We start from the raw sequence: 23,736 nt of genomic DNA, 5'->3' as shown, positions 1-23,736 counted from the left end.
CTAGGTCTATGAATACCATGTGCAAGTCCCTTTTCCTCTCCCTATATTGCTCCACCAGTCTCCGTACAAGATGAATAGCTTCTGTAGTTGAGCGCCCCGGCATGAATCCGAACTGGTTCTCTGAGATAGACACGCCTCTCCTCACCCTCATCTCCACCACCCTTTCCCACACTTTCATAGTGTGGCTTAGCAGCTTGATCCCTCTGTAGTTGTTGCAACTTTGAATGTCGCCCTTGTTCTTGTACAATGGAATCATTGTACTGCATCGCCATTCTTCGGGCATCTTAGCCGTCTTAAAGATGACATTAAAGAGTCGATTTAACCACTTTAAACCTGCCCTGCCTGCAGTCTTCCAAAATTCCCCAGGAATCTCATCGGGCCCGGTCGCTCTTCCCCTACTCATCCTACGAACAACACCCTTAACTTCCTTAACCTTTATACTCCTACAATATCCAAAATCACGACACCTCTCGGAGTACTCCAAATCTCCCAACACAATATCTCTGTCCCCTCCGTCGTTCAAGAGTTTGTGGAAGTATGACTGCCATCTCCGTCTAATGAGAGCGTCCTCCACTAGTACCCTGCCATCCTCATCCTTGATGCACTTCACCTAATCCAAGTCACGCGCCCTCCTCTCCCTCGCCTTGGCTAGTCTGTACAACTTCTTATCCCCGCCTTTGTCCTCTAGTTCTGCATACAAGCGTTCAAAAGTTGTTGTCTTTGCCGCCGTAACCACTAACTTTGCCTCCTTCCTCGCCATCTTGTACAATTCCCTATTTGTTCGCCTCTCCTCATCACCCTTGCTGTCTACCAACTTCGTATACGCCACCTTTTTTGCTTCCACCTTCTCTTGAACTCCTCTATTCCACCACCAGTCCCTTCGGTGCCGACCACGGCTACCCTTCGAGACCCCCAGCACCTCTCTAGCTACTTCCCTAATGCAACTGGCCCGTCTTATCCCACATGTTGGTCGCCTCCCCACTACTCTCCCAGGCTCCCATAGCCCTCAACTTCTCCCCCATCTCCAGGCCACCTGTCATGGTCAAACTCCCTCATTTGATCCTAAGCCTATCGTGCATGACCCTCTTTCTCTTCCTCATCTTGATTTCCAAATCCATCACCAAGAGTTTATGCTGGGTCGTTAGATTCTCACTCGAAATCACCTTGTAGTTTTTACAAAGACCGTTATCGTCCTTCCTAAGGAGTAAAAGGTCTATCTGCGTCTTAGCCACCGAACTACGAAAGGTTACCAAGTGCTCCTCCTTCTTCGGGAAACTCGAATTGGCTACCACCAGCCCAAAGGCTTTTGCAAAATCCAACAGTGCAACTCCTCCTCCGTTCCTGTCCCCGAAACCACAACCTCCATGCACATCGTCATATCCCCCTGAAATTGACCCAATGTGCCCATTGAAATCTCCTCCGATGAATAGTTTCTCAGTGGACGGTATATCTCCCATCATCTCGTCCAAATCCTCCCAAAAACATCTTTTCTCCTCCTCGCCCAAGCCCGCTTGCGGCGCGTAACTACTAATAATGTGCAAAATAAACCCGTCAACGATCAGCTTAATCGTCATCAACCTATCACTGACCCTCTTAACCCCTACCACCTGTTCTCGTAAGTCATTATCTACTAAAATGCCTACCCCATTCCTATCCCTCGACCTACTTAAGAACCATAACTTATACTCATCCACATCTTTAGCCCTGGATCCTACCCATTTAGTCTCCTGGACATAAGCTATATTAATCCTCATCTTCTTAAGAATCTTAACTAGTTCGATGGACTTCCCCGTTAGAGTCCCAATATTCCAAGGCCCTACTCGCAAACTAGAGACTCCCTCAACCCACCTACCCCCTCTAACCCTCACCCCCGTCCGAGAGCATGACCCTAGTCCACCATCGTCTACCAAAGCCAGTAAAGAAAATATAAACTACTCGAACAGGCAGGAATCAATACTAAAATACAAGTTAGCAATAATCTAGATGAAAGTGTAACTACTACGACAAGAACGAAACAAGTAATGCAAGAATGCAAATTAGCTGCAAGGATAAAAGACAGAGAATTAAAAAATAAAAAAAAACCGGAGGTACCAACTCCAGTTAGACAGAACCTGCTCACGCCGGAATCATTGTTCACGCCGGAAATCCCGTTCACGCCGGAAACACTGTTCACGCCGGGAAGCTCGAATCTGTCGGACCAGAGAGAGAAAGAAGGAGAGGAGAGAAGAGAAAAGAAGAGAAGAAAGATAGGAGAGGAAGAGGAGTGGGGGTGGAGGTGGGTATAGGGCTGTCACAAACCCTATGAGAGAGAAAACTTACCTGGGGAGGCCACCGGGAGGTTGCTGGCCGGAGTTGAGGGGTGGGGGTGGGGGTAGGCGAGAGAGTTGGGGGATGGGAAGAAGACCGTTAGGTTTGGTTGGTTTTCCTAGAGAGAGAGAGAGAGAGAGAGAGAGAGAGAGAATTCAGTTAGTAGAAAATTTGATTGCCACTGATAAAAAAATAAAAGAGTACTTAAAATTATTTATCAAGATTAATATATTGTTATTTAATTTATGATTTTCTACTCTACTATTATCATCATATACTCTAAAAATTGCATGAAACTTTGGTTATTATACCATGACATATATAGTTAATTAGTACAAGCATAGGATCCATCTCAATTAATTCTCTTTCGATTCTTCTTTCATTGATCTATAATTTTAATTTTATTTATCTAACATTTTGTATTTTAATAAAACAATAATATATATATAGACACAAAATCAATGAAATATTCTAAATTATGTATTTAGTGATGACATACCATCATATATCTCACCTTAAGAAACCGATCAACTTGCATCCACCAAATCTAAAAAAAGTTGTTTTTGACATTTCTGGAAATGGGATATCACACGCAATACTGCAACAATTATATAACAATAACTTTACTGGTGCATCCATCAAAAACTAAGTTTGTCCTACAACACTTGCAATAACGCTTGCAAGCACAGCAACAAAGTAACAAAGTTGAACAGTAACTTTACTAATGCATCTATCAAAAACTAAGTTTGTCCCATAACACTTGGAAGCACTAAGTTTGTCCCATAAATGGGGTAAGAAATACTAAGAGGAGTCCTTGTTCAGAGAAAGAAATACTAGGAGAGTCTTTCATCAGATTGCGCAATCCATCATAGCAGGTGAACAAAGCAGCCTGAAAGCAAAAAATTAGCTTATAGAATATGAGAAGATAGATAGGATAGGAAAAGAAAATAGGAAAGGAAATGAAGTAAAGGAGCTTACAATGTTTAAAAGTCCCTCTAGAGGCAAGGCCTCAAAGGCTTCCTCAGTAAAAGTATCATCCAATGCCAATAGTGTTGCCCCTGCTGCTATCTCAGAGGGTCTATATCTCAACAGGTTCCCATCTGTACAAAGATTTAATTGATGATTATAACAAAAAATAAAATTGAGGAAAATTAAAGAACTAAGTGCTCGTTTGGTTAGAAAACAAATTATCCCAGGATTTGTTATCTCGGAATAGTTATTCCACGCTCATATGATATGGGTATAAGTTATCCCATCACTATTTTTAATACCAGGATAACTTATCCCAAACTTAGTAACCAAACAGATAAAGTGGTGGCACTAAATTTTTATCCCATCACTATTTTTGTTTATCCATCATACCAAACTATCCCTAAGAGTTACCTGCCACCACATTCAAAATGCTTTTGTCCGACTCGATCTACTATTTTTATCATCGATATCCCTTATTAGTAATTTTAAAAATTGTGTATATTATTTGGTCGGTTTGGTTCGGTTTTTTCTTCGGTTTGTTTTTAATAAAACCAAACCAAATCAAATATTGTCTGTTTTTTAAAATTCAAACCAAAATCAAATCAAAACCGAACAACTATCGGTTCATTAATCGATTTGGTTCGGTTTGTGGTTTGAATCTGTTTTTAACCAAACCGTGAACACCCCTAGTTGGAGGTGATGCATCTGAATTGGATAATGAGGTGGAAGATGGCAACTGTGTGCAGTGGGCAGTTCTCCTGGTTGACAATGATGGGTACGATTATCGGCATCAGGCAGATGTATGGCATGCTTTCAAGCCATTGAAAAGAAGAGGATTGAAAGAAGAAAATATTATAGTGTTTATGTACGATGACATGCCCAGAATGAAAAAAAATCCAAGACCCGGAGTTGTAATCAATCATCTGAATACTATTGATGTATATGCTGGTGTGCCTAAGGACTACACCGGTGAGCATGTGACAGTCTCAAACTTTTATGCCGTGCTTCTTGGCGATAAAAGTGTTGTAAAAGTTACAGCGGGAAGGTTGTTAATAGTCAACCAAATGACAACATATTTATATTCTTCGCTAGTCATGGTGGATTAAATGAACTCAGTGAAAGTTTTCTCGACATGTTGGAATGGGATTACATTGAGTCCAGAGAATTTATTGAGGTCTTAAAAATGAAAAAAGCATCTGGCACCTACAAAGAGATGCTCATCTACTGTGATGCCTGTTTCAGCGGTGGTGTCTTTGAGGAATTACCAGAAGACTTGAATGTTTATGCTATAACAGGAGCATACCCATAATGAAAACAGTTGGGGGTGTATTGTCTAAATACGGAAGATTCACCTCCACCAGAATATGACATATGTGTGGGAGATTTATTTAGTGTCGCTTGGACGGAGAATAGTGAGAATCATGACCGGAAGGAGACAACAGTAGGGCAACAATACGAGGAGGTGAGAGAAAGAACTGCCCTCGCCTACAAATATCCTGGCTCTCAGTTCTTCAAAAGACCGTCTTATGGATCTAGTGTAATGGAATATGTAGACAAAAAGATCAAGGAAAAAAAGCTTCATTTGTTCCAAGGATTTGATCGTGCTTGGCCTAATCTTCTCTCCCCAACGGCTACATAGCAGTTTGTAGCCCCTCCCCCACCCCCAAAACAGCCCCTATCCCCCCCCCCCCCTCCCCCTTCCCCCCAAAACTTTAATTTGTCCCCAAACTATTATTTGTTACACTTTGGCCCAAATTCTAAACTATAAAAAAATGCAATTCATTATAATTTTTATAAAGACTTGAAATTATATTTAATATTATCTAATAAATTAGGAAAACTAGCCCTTAGAAGTTAAAAAAAATAGCTAGTAGAAGTTAAAAAAGATGAAGCCGTTCTTAAAAACATTTAAAGACTTTAAAGTTATAAGTTGTAAAAAATAAATTCTAATATAAAGTTATAACTAAATAAGGTATTAAAAAAATATAATAACTAAAAAACTACATTGGTTTGTAGTTTATTAAAAAAATAACCCCCCCCCCCCCCATTCTTTTGACCCAGCCGACCCCCCTAAACCCCCCCTCCCTAGTCCCCGTCCCCCCTCGATCTCCCCTATTTTGGTCCCCCGTCCCATCCCGTCCCCTTCGACAGGCTTAGAGCTACATCATGCACTGGTAACGACAACGTGCAAGATTCGGCTTAAATTGAAAAAGGAAAAATGAAAATGGGCCTCATTATGTGAATTTAAACATATGAATTTTATCCTCTTAGTAAAAACGTTTTATTTTTTGTGGACCTACGAACACAATAGCTTTCAAGCCAATAGTGATAGTGATTGAAGAAAAAATGATAAAAATAATAGGGGTAAGTCGTACACACTTCTCTTCTTAGACCTCACTTGTGAAATTACACTGATTATAGTATTGATGTGTACATAAATAATAGTGATAGAAATTAGATGAAAAATAGTCCATTAATATTTGTTACCATGTGGCCTTAATTTATTGTGTCTTTTAAGAGTAATTGTTTTTATCCTAAAATCAATGTGATTCTTTTAGTTGGATATGTTTGCGTTACTAGTTATAAAACGAAAATAAATAAATTGTTCATGAGATTGACGTGAAAAGAGTAAGGATAACTATATTTTTGAGAACTAACTTCAGGTAAACATAAAACCTAAGAAAATTATTCTGGGACGAAAGATATAATTTTGAATTTTTTTGGTTTATAAGTAGTTCAACTATGAATCTCATGAAAAGTACGATCCTACTTCGAAGTGAATGGTAGCCGCATGTTTGACACATGCAAGTCGGAAGATATGATGTTTTTTGTGGTGGATCTAAGAGCGTGACATGTTCTCTTAAGTTGTACAAAGAGGGAAAGAGAAAACAACAATAACATACCCAGTGTAATCTCACAAGTGAGGTCCGGAGAGGGTAGAGGGTACGCAAACCTTACTTTTACCTTGAGAGGTAAACAAGTTGTTTATAAAAGACCTTCGGCTCAAGAAAAGACATGACGAAAGTTCAGATAAGAAGCGGAAAGAGAAAAAAATGTTTTTACAAGTAAACTAGCTAGGGATGAAGCTCGTGTAAATTCATTTTGATAGAAAATTGACCCCCTTTTTCTTTTAGTAACTTGCCAAAAGAGTAAAAATGAGAAAAGAATAATTTCTTTCTTTGATATGAAGAGAAATGAAAATAATAATTTTGAAAAAACAAAAGAAACGAAATCCAAAGATGGAAACTTTTAATCTAGTTAAAAAGTACCTAGTGAGATACTTGACAAATATGTCATTTTCCAACTTTTTTCTGTTAACACTCACAGTAACATATATTTTTTCAAAAAATAAACTTTTCAAAAATAGAAAAGTACCCCAAATATTTATAGGATTACTAATTTTTTTCTACTTTCCCAAGTTGTGGGTCTTCCCTCTCTTCCATATTACTTGTTTACTTTTGCTTTTACACCCTCTTTAACAAATCAAAACAAACGTGTATTTTTACAACATTATCCTTATCTCTCTCAATAAATTGCATTCTAATCATTGTTGATTACTATCAACAATAATTAATGTTAAGAATAAAATAAAAAATTTAATTAATTCTATTTTAATTTTATAAATTGATAAGTATTTTGGAGCGAATATATTTTAGTGCATGACCAACTAATATGGAAGGAGGTAGTATTTTTTATTAACCTTTTTGAGAAAATGAATATTCTTCAACTTGCTGCATTACTATTATGAGTGGGAGTCAAAGAATTTGTAATCCTGACGTAGAACTTTGATCCAATGAAGCTTCCACATGTGGCATTTGCTTTTTCCTTATTCTCATTTTGCCCAGATTCATTTTCTAAGACAATTTTGTGGCCTTTATAATTGGTCACGTGGCTGCATTCCACTTGACCTTTGTAATTGGTCAATATTATAATAACTTTTTGTGAGGTTTTTTTTGCTCCTTATTAAATTATTTTTACTACTTTATCTCAAAATATCTATCATATTTTATTTTTTGGGGGTCAAATTACATAAACTTTAACAAATATTTTAAGAATCTTTTCACTAATTGACAGAAGAATTGTAATTTATGGTATTTTCTGTATATTTTCTTAGTATCTTAATTTTAATTTTAAAATATTGAATTAAAACCCAGTCTTGCTTCGAAATTAGTTAGATTGACTTTATTTTGGGACGGAGAGAATATATTATTTTCCTTATAAGTTATGGAAAAATAAAGTCAACTTTGGAGCTATTATTATTATTATTATTATTTTAATTTTTTCTTTTACAACTGAAGTATTTATTAGGTACGTATTACGATATCGTTTATCCTTAAACCTCCAATATTTTTCTCCTTTATTTAGCTCATATGTACTTATAAAGATCTGCCCTAAAATTATTTTCGAATATAATTTTAAAGTCTTATATTTTAATTATTATTTACTAATACTCTTGAGGGATCATTAGTTTAATTTGTGTAAATATTCTAAACTAAAGTTATAAATATTGTAGTACAGATGTGAAGTATTTGATTTTTCTTTTGTTGTATTAAATGACTTTAGAAGATGAAATATGATTTTTATTAATGCATTTTGAAAATAAAATACATTATTAAAATCTTAAATGAGTTTCAAATAAGTGCAAAATGAGTTTGAAGCAGGAGAGCTAGAGTGTAGGTGATGGTTTCAATTGAATCTAGTATCTTTGGTTCATAAACTTTGTATTTGTCTATAGATTACTAATTTAGTATCGACTAACTTAAAAAATTAGAATTTAGAATCTATAAATTCCAGATCATTGCTCTCATCCGAATTGAGTAAATAATTTCATTACCAAAAGTAAAAATGTTAAGAGTTTGGGCCAGGACATAGCACGGGCCACATGTAACTTGTAAATAGATTAGCTCAAAACCTCAAACTCATAATAAAATGAGGAAATTTTGACAAAATACAAAGAAAATTATACAATTATAGCAGAGAGAAAGAGAGGGAAATGTAATAACGAAAAATCGTTCATTAAACAAAGAAGGGTTATCCATTGTGTTAGAATTTTCCTTTTTTTTTAATTACATAGGGGGTAGGGGAAGGCGAAAAGGGGGAGAGGATTACAACGTGAGGATTTGAACCCTCACCAACAAGGTGAAAAGTTCAGATAGTCAACGAACTAAGCTACTAGATCAACTACTTAGAATTTTCCTTCTCTCCCTCTCTCTGTTATTTTTACAAAATACAAATTTGTTGTATAAAATTTCTATAATTTTTCTCTAATTTCTCATTTTTTGTTTAAAATTTTTCAAATTTTGTTGGGTTGTTAGATTATTGGAACTGCTTTTAAATTTCTGTTTCTTGTTAAGAAATCTGTTCAACACATTTTTGGGTTTGTTAAATTATTACAAATATGTCCAAAAATTTAATCTTTTTTAGAAATTGGTTCAATAATTTGTTGGGTTTGTGAAATTACTTCAAATTTATCAGAAAAATTTAATCTTTGTTGAAGAAATTGATTCAATATTTTTTTGGGTTTGTTAAATTATTACAAATTTGTCGAAAAAATTAATATTTTTGGTTAAAAACTTTTTTAGGTTTGCTAAATTATTACAAATTTGTCTAAAAAATTAATCTTTTTGGTTCAAGACTTTGTTGGGTCTGTTAAATCATTACAAATTTATCGAAAAAATTAATCTTTTTGGTTAAAACTTTGTTGGGTTTGTTAAATTTTTACAAATTTGTCTAAAATTAATCTTTTTGGTTCAAGACTTTGTTGGGTTTGTTACATTATTACAAATTTATCGAAAATTTTAATCTTTGAAGAAATTGGTTAAATAATTTATTGGATTTCTAAGATAATTGTTGATTTAATGGAGGGAGAGCTTGGAACATCATCTACACTGGCAACTACTTCATTGAAAACTGAAATTAATGCTAATGGCCTATTAAGAGTTTCTCCATTTTCCATTTTGAATCCAAGATTATGATTAGAAGTCCGACAAGTCCATCCAACGCATTATCGTAACTAGTAAATTTGACCGCGGTATATTGTGAATTTGAAAATGATCTTTTGTAAGGTAAGTTAAAACAAATGAGAAGGTAACTAGTAAATTTCATCTTCTTATTGATTTTTGCTCATCTTAAAGTGGCTGTTGACCCATGAACGACAAATGAGCAAAAATCAATAAGAAGATGAAAAGGCATAGGTGTTAATATGTATTAATTGCTTAGTTTAATTAGAGAATAAAAATGATTATGGTTTTGGAAAGACTTAATTAAGAATTGAAATTAATGAGACTAATTATTCAGGAAAATTTACATTTCCTTTCTTCCGTATTGTTGTCGTAGCCTTACTTCTTTTTCTAATGCTTATTCAATACAAATTAAATAACCTAAAAATGAGGAATGATTAAGGTAATTTAATGTGAGTTATGAAGTAATTAAGAGGAGAAGTTATGAGGATGAAGAGGTGTGAGTTATGAAGATGTTTCTTTTAAAAAATAAAATAAAAAAAATAATTAAGAAAAAGGCAAAAAAAAAGAAGAAAAAAGATAAATAGGATTTTTGGCCAAAGAGAGGTGCCACATCACTCTTTTATTGCCTAGCAGGAAGTGACATTTTTCATAATTAAGGCAATTTAATGTGAGTTATGAAGTAATTAAGAGGAGAAGTTATGAGGATGAAGAGGTGTGAGTTATGAAGATGTTTCTTTTAAAAAATAAAATAATAAAAAAAATTAAGAAAAAGGCAAAAAAAAAGAAGAAAAAAGATAAATAGGATTTTTGGCCAAAGAGAGGTGCCACATCACTCTTTTATTGCCTAGCAGGAAGTGACATTTTTCATAATTAAGGCAATTTAATGTGAGTTATGAAGTAATTAAGAGGAGAAGTTATGAGGATGAAGAGGTGTGAGTTATGAAGATTTAAAAAAAAAAAAATAAGAAAAATGAAGAAAAAGGAGACTAAAGATAAATAGGATTCTTGGCCAAAGAGAGGTGCCACATCACTCTTTTATTGCTTAGCTTTATATTATATATAGATTACCTAACTCTAATTCCAACGAAGTTGGACAAAGAGTTTAAAACTAGCAGAAACTAATTTTAGGATTTAAAATTTATAGATTTTCGATTCTAAGATTTGTGATTTCAAGTGATTCTTCTTTAATTCTTTTTAAAAAGTTATATGGAGGGGAAAGAGAAATATGAGGGAATACAATATGAGGAATCAAACCCTCGCCATCAAGGTAAATATTCAAATAGCCAATCAACTAATATATTAAGATTTTCTTCACTTCAAATGTTAATAACCGAATTCTGAATTTAATTTTATACATATTTAACGAATTTTATAACACATATACTCCCTTCGTCTCAATTTATGTGATATAGTTTGACTGGGCACGAATTTAAGAAATAAAGAAAGATTTTTGAATCTTGTGGCCTAAAATAAGCCAAAGATATTTGTGTGATTATAAATCATCTCGTTAAGCATAAAATGTAAAGTTTAAAGTTAAATTATTGTCAAATAAAGAAATGTATCAAGGAAGTGTATCATTCTTTTTGGGACAGACTAAAAAGAAAAGCGTATCACATAAATTGGGACAGAGGGAGTATATGCTTTATTCTAATGTTATCGATTTTTGTCAAACACATATCTTAAACTAGTGAATATGTTCGCGTTTCGCGCGGTCATAAAAATTTCGTTGAAATTTACAATCTACTCCATCTAATATAAAATGAAAGCAAATATACTAACAATCATCATGAGCATGAACATAAGATTTAAAAGAGCAATATCGAGCAGAACTAATAACAACAATTTGTACATGGAGACCCTTAAGCTTTTTATCGCTCATACGACAACCTTAGATATGACCTAATTGATGAGAATTGTAATAACATGTAAATAAGAAGAATGCACTCGTTGTGATCTGATTATTTCGGAAATACTTCACTTTCATTTTTTATGGAGAGCAGTAGTCGTGAATAATCCTTTTGGTGAATCTTTCCTAGTATAGCCACAACCGCAAATGACCGTATTTTCAATAATAAATGCATTTTAATCACATTAGTAACACATACCGCATCAAAGAATGGTAATAACATATTAAAAGTTTTAGTATAATGAAAATTATATATTTTTAGCACATATCAAAGTATTATTACTTCGTGCAGGAAAATTTTGGTGTTTCTAATACAAGGAAATTATAGTTTTGCTAACAATGAATTATGAATTTTTAACATAAGTAGAGTGAAAGAATGGGGAAATTGAGAAGAAAAAACAACTACCAAATTAATAGTTCGCGAAAAAGGAGAAAAACAATTTGGTCCAAGGAGTAGTCGTTATCACTAACAGATGTACTCTAATTAACCCATTAAATTCTTGTCAAATAGTAATTATATAAAACTAATAAAAATACTTCATCTCTCACCATTTATGGATTCTACTCTTCTTTTTTCCATACCCAACAGGCCAAGACCTTGCGACAAAATAAATTGTACATAATATAAGAAAGGAAAACAAAAAAAAAAAAAACGGTTAAAATACCAAATTGTATGTTTAAATAGAATAACTAATTCAACTGGTGCAAACATATGGTCCAATTATCATACTGCATATATGCATAAAGCCTTTCATTTTGTATCAACTTGAGAACCTTACAAATTTCAATACCCAAAATAATAAAAGGTAAAAAAATTATAACTACAGAATAAGGAAAGTGAGTGTCCGGAAAATGCTTGAATTAACTATAAAATACCGATCTCGATCATTACTATAGAATAAAGAAAGTGCATACTAAAAAATGCTGAAATTCGACTATAGGAACCTGATGATATACCACCTCCTGAGCATCCAAAAAACATAGACCTCCTCGTTAGCTTTCCAAATCATACCTTGCAATATGTACAAACAACAATATTCGAAAGCAAGAACATATCAATAAAGATCTACTAAGAAATGGAAAAAAGAACCGATTATATATTTAAAATAATATCATACAATGATCACAAAAATATTCTCAAAGTTCCAACAAAAAAAGGGGAGAAAACGGAGAATTTACCTCATCATTGCTTTCACGGAAAAGAGAAAATAATGAGTAAAAAAAATTCGTAAAGAATGGTATGTAGATAAACATGAATAAAAAAAAAAAAAAGATAAACATGAATAGATGAATGAAAGGATCCTACCAAAAAAAATAATAAATAATAATAATAATACAATAGAAGAATAACTAAGGAACTGGAGATTGTCAAGCACAGGGGCAAATAAAATGAACTTGATAAAGAAGTTTTTTCCCTAAAAATGGTGAGGACAAAACAACTGTTATAGCATAAAAGGTTACCAGTTATCAAATTAAATGAATACCACATCATCCGTATTGAATGGATACCATAATCATCCACCTCCATGAGTAAGTTGGCGCGCAGATGACTTTTTAGGTTTCTAACATCATACAAATTAATGTGATGTTCTTAATTTGTTCTTAAATGCCTTTTTCATTTAATTGAGCAATCAATGTGGACAATTATAGACTTATTGATAGAGTGATTTTAATTTTCAGCAAGTATTTTGATGGAAATATAAGAGAAAAAGGTCAAAAAATTGACAAAAAAGATACATAACAATGGTGGCCTTTGAAAAGTGTCACATCACCTTATCTATACCTAATTTTGTATTATATATAAATTCTACGTCCGGTCACAAAAGTTAATAAATAATTATGTATTGGATTGTGAACCGAATTAACGTGTTTGACAGGTCTTCAAACGATAAAAGCTACATCATGCATTGTGGCATTGCTACGGATAACATAAAAAACGTGGATTACTTTAAAAAATGGCCCTCATGATGCAAATTTAAACGAATTGTAACTATCTGCTCGCTCAAAAACGTGTTTTGTGGACCTACCTAAAGATAATTCTCAAGGAAAGAAAGAATTGGTCCAAAAACCATTAGTGAAAGAGATTAGAGAACGGGGAAACGTTTTATTTTGTGCCTTACTCAACTGAATAACGATGACAATAACAATAATAATTACTGTACAATAATATATCTAGTGTAATTTTATAAACTGGAGTATGAGAGGATAAAGTGTACACAAATCTTATTCTAATTGTGGAAGGTAAAGATTCTGTTTCAGACGGACCTCCGGCTCAAAGAAAAACAAATCAAAACAGTGATAATTTCTGTAAAGAATGAAAATAAAGTATGAGAACTATTTCTATAATCTTTAGTCAATAAAACCATTTTTTTGTGTTTTTTCATTTATCCAGGAAATGTTCTTATATTATATTCTTCAACTTGTCCATAAATTGATAAGCTCAAAGCCTCAAACTCGAGAACATGAGAAAAAGGATCCCTTATGTTTGATGATAAGTCCAAAATAGACCCTTAAAGTATGTACTAAATAGATTTGATCCTTTAAATTTGTCAAAAGTTAATACTTCTTAGTCTCACTCAAATATTTATCGAACATTATCTGCTTACCTTTGATGGATACTATGATAAAAAAAGAAATTAGCGGAAACTCACATTTAGAGATACATTTTTTTGTAATTATTTTAACTTTTTTAAATATCTTTTTGGTGTCAAGTGCAATTTCTTTTTTGTATTGCATATTTTAAGATTTGATGAAACTTTTATGATGTTTATATTAATTCTTTTTTACTATTTTCGTCAAATCTAGCAAACATAAATTGTTAAATAGTAGGTGTATTATCTATGTAGTTCCTTGTCCTTCGATTTCCTGTTACTTTCTGCTGTCTCTTATTTCGATTATCATATTAGTTGCTGCATTTATGGTTGCTTATCTTCATAAGGCTTATTTATAGTGTTTTGCCATGATTCCTTTACTTTCATCAATTCTTGTTTAACTTTTTGTCATGCTTTCCCTTGAGCCGAGAGTCTTTCGCAAACAACCTTTCTACCTCCCAAGGCAGGGATAAGCCTGCGTACACTCTACCCTCCCCAGACCCACTTGTGAGATTACACTGAGTATGTGTTATTGTTGTTGTTGTTGATGGAGACTAAAAAAGTTAAATTTGACATATTTAAAGGACCAAAATTGTTTAATACGGGACTGTTTTGAATATATTGTCAAATATAAGGGACTATTTTTGTCATCTTTTCCATCAAATCTCATAATAAAATGAGAAAATTTTGTCAAAAAGAGAGAGAAAGAGAGAAGGGGGAAATGGAATGAAAAAAGAGCATTGATTAATTTGGATTTCCTTCCCTCTCTCTCCATTTTTACAAAATACTTTTTGTTGGGTTCAAGAATTTGTTGGGTTTGTACTAATATTGTAAACTGTCTCAAAGTTAACATTTTCTTTTTCCAATAAATTGATTCAACACTTAGTTGGATTTGTGAAATTATTTTAAATTATGAAGAAATTGGCTCAATAAATTGTTGGGTTTTTGAAATTATTATTAATTTGTCAACAAAATTAATCTTTGTTAAGAAATTTGTCAAAAAAAAAAAAAAACTTTTTGTTTCAAGACTTTGTTGGGTTTGTGAAATTATTACAAAAATTTCCCAAAAATTTAATCTTTGTGAAGAAATTAGTTCAATAATTTGTTGGGTTTGTGAAAATTATTACAAAAAAAAATTTCGAAAAAATTAATCTTTGTGAAGAAATTGGTTAAATAATTTGTTGGGTTTTTTAAATAATTATTGTTTAATGGAGGGAGAGGTTGGAACATCATCTACAATGGCGACTACTACTTTGAAAACTGAAATTAATGCTAATGGCATTTCTGTAATTAAATCAGCCAAGTTTCCATTGTCGTTTTGGGAGATTTGTATAGCAAGTGGTGTCGTTTTGAGTTTCATATTGGGTCTTGTTTGTGTGTATTTAACTATGCCTGCTTCAGATTACAGTTTTCTTAAGCTTCCTCGAACTCTTCAAGATCTTCAAATACTCAAGTAATTTGCTCTATTCTCTATTTTAACCTACTGTTAATGCATTTCTTTTTGGTTTATGGTTATTTTAGCATGAACCGTTGGTTTTGATTATCTTATTTATGTGTGGTAGCTAGTGCTAGAGCCCGTTTGTATTGACTTATAAGTTGCTTATAAGCTGTTTTCAGTTTTTTTGAGTGTTTGACTGACCAGCTTAAAGTCATTTTGTGCTTAAAATAAGCTCAAAAAAATAATTGGGCTCATTTGACTTAGCTTATCTAAAACAACTTATAAGTTGAAAATAGCTTATAAGCTAAAAAAAATAAGTTAGACTACCCCAACTTATTTTTTTTTAGCTTATAAGCTGCAAACAGCTTATAGGCATAAGCCCATCCAAACAGGCTCCTACTATCTTTCTAGACGGTTTTATCATGTCTTTCTCGCTTTCGTTATTTTTCATCTTCATATTGCTTTGATATGCTTGTCCTTATCTGATACTGTAATTTGAACCATAGTCTCTTATGGAGGCTACTAAAAAAGGGTTTTGGGTGTTTAGTGTATTAATTTAGCACTGAGATTGGATGTAGGATTAGTTGGTAGCTTAGTTTAGAGTTGGAAGACTGAACGTGTTAAGCTACGGTATAACAGTGAAGGACAATTTTCGAAGTCAAATGTGACTATGCCTTAGTCTTTATTTTACTTTGTGACGATTGGGGCATCTCAATGATTCCAAGATGCTTATAATCTATGCTGCTCAGACTCTTCAACTATGCCACCGGGTGCGTGTCGGATCCTCCAAAAGTAGTGCATTTTTAGAGGATCGGACACGGATTCGGTAACATTTTAGGAGAGTCCGAGCAACATAGCTTATAATTGATAATGGAATAAGAAATGACTAGAATAGGTTGCAGAAATCCCCCATCTGTCATGTTTAATGTGAACAGACAGATGTAAAACATGGACCATTAGCATTATTAAGCCATGCAGATGAGAGCATTTCCAAATGGGTGTAAGACATTTATGCGTTACGTTTTCCTCTTCATCTGTTTACATTTTTTTCCTGTGTATTATGGAGGTATTGTTGAGAAATGGAAATAGTAGTAGAGACGAAAGTGAATTTACTCATCACTTTTATTTGTTAGCAAGCGAAAAAGTGAACTTCTCAGGTTTGTAGGGAAAGAAGTCAGTAGAAATATAGTGCTTAAGCTGTATCCCAAAGATGGCACAATTGTTTAACAAGGACTAAATCTTACAATTATGGTGCTAAAAATTCTCCAATGATCATTTGGAGTTTATTCATGTTTATAGTTGAACATGCTAACAAGTCCATCCACATGCATATAAATCTACAATTTTATAGATGTTGGCCGTAATTCTTGGAGATTGGCATCATATAAGTAGTAATTATTTGGCTGTGGATATTCTGTAGGGATCACTTGGAAGATTATACAAGTGACTACACTGTTCAAGTTCTCGTGGGGTACTGTTCGGTCTACATATTTATGCAGACATTTATGATACCCGGAACTATTTTCATGTCGCTGCTTGCTGGTTCTCTCTTTGGAATTTTCAAAGGCGTAGCGCTAGTCGTTTTTACTGCGACTACTGGTGCATCTTCTTGCTATTTTCTATCCAAATTGATTGGGAGGCCCCTTGTGTTTTCACTCTGGCCCGATAAGTTAACATTCTTCCAGGCTCAGGTGATTTTCAGCTCACAACCTGATTGTCATATCTTTTTTGTGATAATTACAGTCCAATGCCTTTTGGTGACCTAATTCACAGAATAGCAACAAATGTATAGGTTTTGTATGTTAAAAATAAATATACATATTAATATACGTATAATATACATATTCAGTGTATAGGTTTTGTATATTTTGGCTAGTGCTCATTATTTATTTTGACCAATGGGCCAAAAATGACAAAAGCCATTCAATCTTTTTTTTCATTAACAAAACTGTTGTAGTAAAATCTCTGTGATCCATCAGGTGGCTAAAAGACGGGAGCGGCTGCTGAACTACATGCTGTTCTTGAGAGTCACACCAACACTGCCAAATACATTTATCAACGTTGCTTCGCCAATTGTGGATGTGCCTTACCATATATTCCTCTTGGGAACTATCGTCGGGGTCATTCCTGCCACCTGCGTGACTGTCAGGGTATTTATCTCTTGATTTAACTCTTTATGTTGTTGAACCGTATTACCATCTCATCTAAGAGATTAATCGTTGAAAAGAACACATTTTGATTTACTTAATTATGTCTCAACATGTTTCTTCACATGTGAGTCTGATTCCTTTTAAGGGCCAGGTATGTGAAAATTCTTTTTCGTTTGGGAGATGATGAAACTTGAACCTAGGACTCCTACCTCCTTTGGTACCATGTTAAATTGTGTGTTAATCTCATCAAAGGGTTTTAGGTGTTCCACATGGGTTGAGGATATGAATGTTGTCTTCTTACATGGCCCTGGATAATCGGCACATCATGAGATAACTTTTGAGGTTTGAGTTAGGACCAATATCCATCTTCTTAATGTGGTGCAACAATCAGTTGAAGTTTACTCAATGTTGGATCCCCATGTTATATCGTACACACACCAAAATTTTAGTCGAGGGCGTGCAGGAAGTGTCAAATCTCCCACATTGGTTGTTCCCTCTTTGTATGGTTTAGGTGATCCTCACTTCATGAGCTAGCTATTGAGGTTGATCGGCCCAAGGTTCATCTTCTTTACCAATGAATGACGACGAGATAGATGATAGTAATTCACCTATGTTCGGGACACAATTTTTAACTCTAGTTTATTCCCAAAATTGAATTTTAGCAATTGGCTTTACTAACCAAGATCTAAGAACTGTCCTTTTGCTATTTGCAGGCTGGATTAGCTCTTGGTGAGTTACAATCAGTTGGTGATCTTTATGACTTCAACTCTATAGCCACCCTATTCCTTATTGGTCTTGTATCTGTTACCCCCACATTGATTGGCAGCAAGAGCTAATTGAAGCACAGTGAACTGCCTTTGCTTCCCTTATTATTTGCAGTGGCCGATCCAGAATACAACCTGCGAGTTCTGCTTCTCACTCAAATCTTATGTATACAGGGTTAAGTGTGTGTCTATATATATATATAGATATATATTTCAAAATCTGCATTTTCAACTTAGAACCTACAACGTCTAAATGCTGGATCCACGTACAGATTAGCATCGGTCAAGTGGAATGTGCCCTTAAATCTCGATCCTCGAAAATTTGTGGCCTTGGATTCAAGCTAACGTTGACTATTGGATCAACTGTACAAAAAACAAATATCCGAATCAAAGGGTGTGGATTTGTAAGCTTCTATAACGATTGTGTAAAAATCTGTCTATAGAATTATTTGTTTAGGACATGATATTAAATGGAAATGCTATTAGATCGTTTGTCCTGTTTTTCCTCTTCAAAAATTCGAGCTGAACTGCAGCCTGTTAGTGGTCCAATGTATGTGAATGAGGTTTTTGACATAGCATAAGACATCTCAATATGCAAAAACATTCAACTTAAGACACCTTAATGCTGGAGTTTGAACTGCACCAGTTCAAAACTCCCGAATTTCTTCCTGGAGTTTGTACTGCATTTAAAACTTCTGGAATTTTTCTAACTCACATTTGTAGGAGTTATTTCGTGTTTTCTTTGGGAGTATTTTTGTTAGGTGTTATTCACGCTTTAAAAAGTGATTACATCTTAATTACAATTCAAATGCTATTTAATAAGTGGTTCAAAATTGGCCGTTTGGGCTAATTTTTATCTTTGAAAAGTTTACTTTAGTTAAAAGAAATAAATTATAAGGAAATATCCTAAAAATCTTTTATTATTCCTTCCGTCTCAATTTATACCTTAATGTTTAATTGAATATGGAGTTTAAAACAAATTTAGAATTAGTAACTTTAGATAAACCTTAAATTTTTGTAGGGTGATATTTTTGTAGTCCTCACAGGGCTACTTTTGTCATTTCAATCCTTACATCTCAAATGAAGGAGTGTTACGTGTTGTGTTGTGTTGTCATGTATATATATATATATATATTTCTAAATACTAGTAAAGATGATATTCTTTTATTAAATAGCTTAACAAAATTTAGTGTAATCACTGAATTAAAGTAATAGTTGATATATCGAGACTCGGATTAGGGAGTGTTTTGTCCCTCAATGTAAGATTTTCCTGCGTGAATTCAGATCGAGTTGGGCCCTAATGTTGGTATCGGATATCATGTGGGAAAACAAAAATAAAAAGAGATAAAGGTATAATTGAGCCAATTTGCTAGATATCCTATTTCTAAATAATATAAGATCATTTTGGGACTAAAATAAATTTGCGAGCATTTTTATTAAAAATAAATTCTCCAGCATTTTTATTCTATTTTTGATCCTATTCCATTTTCTTAGGGTGCTTTGTAATTTTCTTCTTTTCTTTCACATATAATAATAATAATAGATAGTAGAGCCCGTGTCCGCACGGGCCCAACATATATTTATAATTTGTTTTTATGCAATTATAAAAGAATTGATATATTCTACAATATTTCTTGAAACTCATGTATGTAAAGATAGAAATTTTGGGAGTACTGATTCAATAATTTGTTCCATGATGTTATTTCTTTGTTTTTGTTTATATGACTTTATTTAAGAAAAAAGCTATTAGACACTTTTTAAACTACGCGTTAATCAAATTTGATCAGAATTTCAAAACTTATTGAATTTTTAACTACTTCTAAATACGGAAACGTCATTTGAACTACCATTCCCTTAGGCCAAAACGGGAAACTTTTTGTACATATGGCGATTATGTATATTGTGTCATATAACATGGACATAGATGCGGTATAAGATTTCTATTCTTTTTTTTTTTCACTTAATCTATCATAAGTATATACTAATAAATTATTTTGGCCATTATGGTGCTCCGTATAAAATTAGAAACTTAAGACATTGGAAAATGCCTTTTGAGAATGTAATACCCATCTTAATTTCTTTTTAAGATATTAAACAGTACTGCAATAAACATCCGAGTAATTTATTTTATCAGTTGTAACAATATTCAATTAATTTGATTATAGAATTACAGTTGGTGAGGTAAGATATCACTCATGGAACTACAAAATGTAATCAGTTATAATAGTAACTTTTAAAAAATGAATCTTGATAATACTATATTCAGAACTACTTTTGAAAAATTAATCCTTACCTTTACTTTCTCTGTCTATTGAATATTAGTACTACAGGAGTACAAAAAAAAGCTATGGAGATTGGAGGGAGAGGTAAGTAAGAGACTGTCACATTAAAGTTTAATGGGAGTCACTTTTTTTGGACAGTCATTCAAAAATGCTGCAAATGCAGCGCGTGATATAGAAAAATCCAACTGAATGAATCCACCATTATTGACTTAATGGGGATACTTTGAGGATTAGTAAGTCTTTCCTTTATTTGCTTAAACCATAGTTTTTTTTTTAAAACAAATGAAATACACCAAGTCATTTTCTTAAGTGATCCAACAAAAAAAATATAAGTAAATTACATTACTTTGGACCAATTATAGTAGAACTCTACTTAGGGAAACCTTGGGCGTGTTTGGTCTAAGAAAGTATTGTAAATTATTTAGACCCAAATTTAAACTCTTGAAGAGCAAATCTGAAAAATGGTTTATGTTTTCTCTTTCAAAATTATGCTATGAATGGATAAATAGAGGTAAGATTTCACCATTTTTTTTTATTGTTATACATATCCTTTAAACACATTTTTAAGAAAATAAATTCTTTTTAGCCACAATTTTAAAACTCGTAGGTCAACCGCATTTTGCGGATTCCTTCTGAGGTGCCTAACACCTTCCTCGGGGAATCACCAGAACCGTTTCCTGAACTCTGGTACTCTTTAAAGGGTTTTTATAAAACAACCTTAAATAAATGGTTTCCTAATTCCCATAATTAATTGGCGACTCTATTAAACCAACATAGAAGCCAAGCTATGAAATAGCTTTTGCACCTGCGTAAAAGTGAATTGTAACTGGAACAATGGTACGCTAACCCAACTCAACCCGATTATGGTTCCATGAATGCGCTCACTCAAGGTCAACTCGTTGGGGTGCCATGAGTACTCTCACTCAAGCTCAACCCACAATGGTTCCATGAGGACGCCACTCAAGCTCAACCCACTGATTGCACATACAAGCATACATCATGTCCAGACTGTGTGTGCTACTGACCTCAGGATAAAATGTACTCAAAACTAAACATGTATCATAAGAAATCACAAATAAATTCTGAAAGCTAATTGAATGATAAAACATGCTAAATAACTAAATAATATTAATTTCATTGAATCTGCTAGAATTATCAAATCATGTGAAAACATGTGCTAGGATCCGTCACGGTCAACTCTAAATATTTCAAACTAGCCAACCTAACTCATGATTTTCCACTCACATGAACTAGATGATTTAAATACATACAAGCAACACATATAATGTGCTTTTAAGGAGATCCAAGTAAATTAAGAGTTAAAGCCTCATTTGCCTCGACACGATCAATTCTTACTTCACTTGAAATGCTCAAACTTCTCCAAACGATCTTCTATGAACTCAATCTATTTAAATCATGAATAACGATTCCAAATTAGTTAAGAAGAACTGATCCCAAAATTTTAGGATGCCTCGGGGTCAAAGTCAACTCTGGAACAACTGTAACCCGACCCTCATGTCAACGGTTCGAAATTCAAAATTAACTAGCTGAACGTGTTACCCATTAGCTAAAGAATACAACTCCATGTCCAAAATCTAGTCTTGGTCCAATTTACAAGTCAAATCAGGAAAATTGTCATTAGAGAACTTAAGGTTAATACCCATTTTAGAACACTTGGAATCCCTTAGTATATATCTTAAAATTTATGGACATTCATGTAAATAACTCAAACAAGGTCTTAGAAAAGTTACCTCAAGGTTCCATGATGATTCCTCTTAAAAAGAGTGCAATCCCGTAGTTTAGGGCTCTCAAAATTTGGAAAAGAATGTTGGTTTCTCAAATAACCTGGTCCTTAAATATTTGGCATTCCTTGCTTTTGCGAACCTCGTTGCCTTCGCTTTTGGGAAGCCGAGGCTCAGTCCTACCTTCCGGTTTTGCGAGCATTGGCTTTGCTTTTGCAACCCTCAAGAGTTTGCATTTGCGGACCAATCTTCGCTTTTGCGAGGCTTCGACACTAGAAAAGCAGTAGTTAGTCTTTAAACTCAACTTGCTCCTAAAATCATCCGACCCCCATCGGATCCTAATCCAAATCCTGCCAACGAGTTTCAAATAGTATTGGTGATTTTTACGAGGTCACAAATGACGATTTAAAGCATTGATGCTCAAAAAGAGGGGTTGGATTACTACATTCCTTTTTTTTTTCTTGACATTTTTTCTAATTATGTAAGTTTCGCAGAATTGGTACTGGAATATTTTGTGTCAGAAAACCCGAACCATCAAAATAAATCTCACTTGACCATATCAAATATAGAGTTTGAAGTTCTTCACTCGAAATTCGATGAAGTAACAATCAAACCAAAAGCCTATCTTAAAAGTAGTAGTACACCATCATCTTCAAATCTTGGATTAGACATTAATGTCAATTTAATATATTATGTGAAAGTCACATGTCTTGTAGACATTAGTTTGATATGAACACCAAATAATAAATAACCAATTAAATATACGACTAAAAGTTTACCCTGTGTTCAATTAATAAAATGATATCACTCGAACACATGCTCAGATATTTACAATCACAAGGTTTCGATTCTCTTTTGAATATAAACAATAGAGAAGAAAGAATACCGAAATGCCAACGGACATTTACATTGATTTACTCCCTCCGTTTTAATTTGTTTGTCTTAGTTACTATTTGAACAGTCAAGAGATGTTTGTTTGGAAAAGGGACAGATTTGCCCCTGTACTCTCACAAATAAACTATATTTTCTCTTCATTATATATATTTATTTTGATATATTTGCTCTTGCCATGAAACTTTAGAGTCATATTTGCCCTTTTACTCTATTTTCGGGCCATATTTACCCTCCGTTCGTTAGATCCCCTTGTCCCCACCTTTATTTTCCTATGTGGCGCCTACATGAAACTTTTTTCTTCCAATTTAAATCTTATCACAACTAAACCTCACCTAGTAATAAAAATAAACCCAACTACCCCAGTTGTCTTCTCCACCACCCCAAATTAATTCCAAGAGACATTAGAAGAGAAGGATGATAAGAGACCTTCGCGACACTGGCAAGAAGAGTTTGAGTGATGACTATATATACAAAGAGAAATAGTTGATTCAGGAGAGAAAATACTTTTTAAAGCTTTTAGAAATTAGAACAGTATTTATTAATGCTCTACAATTTTCAGAAAAGAAAGGCAGAGTGAAGAAAATACTTAGCGCATACTTACCTAGGACGGCTTAAATATTTGAGATGTATTTAAGTTCATTACAAGACCACATTTGTGTCAAGACGATCTACGACCCGAAAGACACTGCATCTCACTATGTGCTAATTGGAAATATGATTGTGCCTA

At 33.6% G+C, this 23,736-nt stretch overlaps 1 protein-coding gene and 1 pseudogene across 1 annotated transcript; both read left to right on the top strand.

Annotated features, from left to right (window-relative positions):
• Nucleotides 1-3,543: 3,543 nt before the first annotated feature.
• LOC132612265 (vacuolar-processing enzyme beta-isozyme-like) lies at nucleotides 3,544-4,918 on the top strand (annotated as a pseudogene).
• Nucleotides 4,919-14,436: 9,518 nt separating this feature from the next.
• Nucleotides 14,437-18,590, top strand: LOC132609719 (uncharacterized membrane protein At4g09580-like). Its single transcript, XM_060323845.1, has 4 exons — nucleotides 14,437-15,192; nucleotides 16,598-16,868; nucleotides 17,157-17,327; nucleotides 18,041-18,590. Exons 1-4 carry the CDS (start codon nucleotides 14,948-14,950, stop codon nucleotides 18,161-18,163), a joined length of 810 nt encoding a protein of 269 aa, XP_060179828.1. The 5' UTR covers nucleotides 14,437-14,947; the 3' UTR covers nucleotides 18,164-18,590.
• The last annotated feature ends 5,146 nt before the right edge of the window (nucleotides 18,591-23,736 follow it).

The sequence above is a fragment of the Lycium barbarum genome, chromosome 9 (genome assembly GCF_019175385.1).
Source record: "Lycium barbarum isolate Lr01 chromosome 9, ASM1917538v2, whole genome shotgun sequence".
Lineage (NCBI taxonomy): Eukaryota > Viridiplantae > Streptophyta > Magnoliopsida > Solanales > Solanaceae > Lycium > Lycium barbarum.
This window is presented reverse-complemented; position numbering and strand designations above follow the sequence as displayed.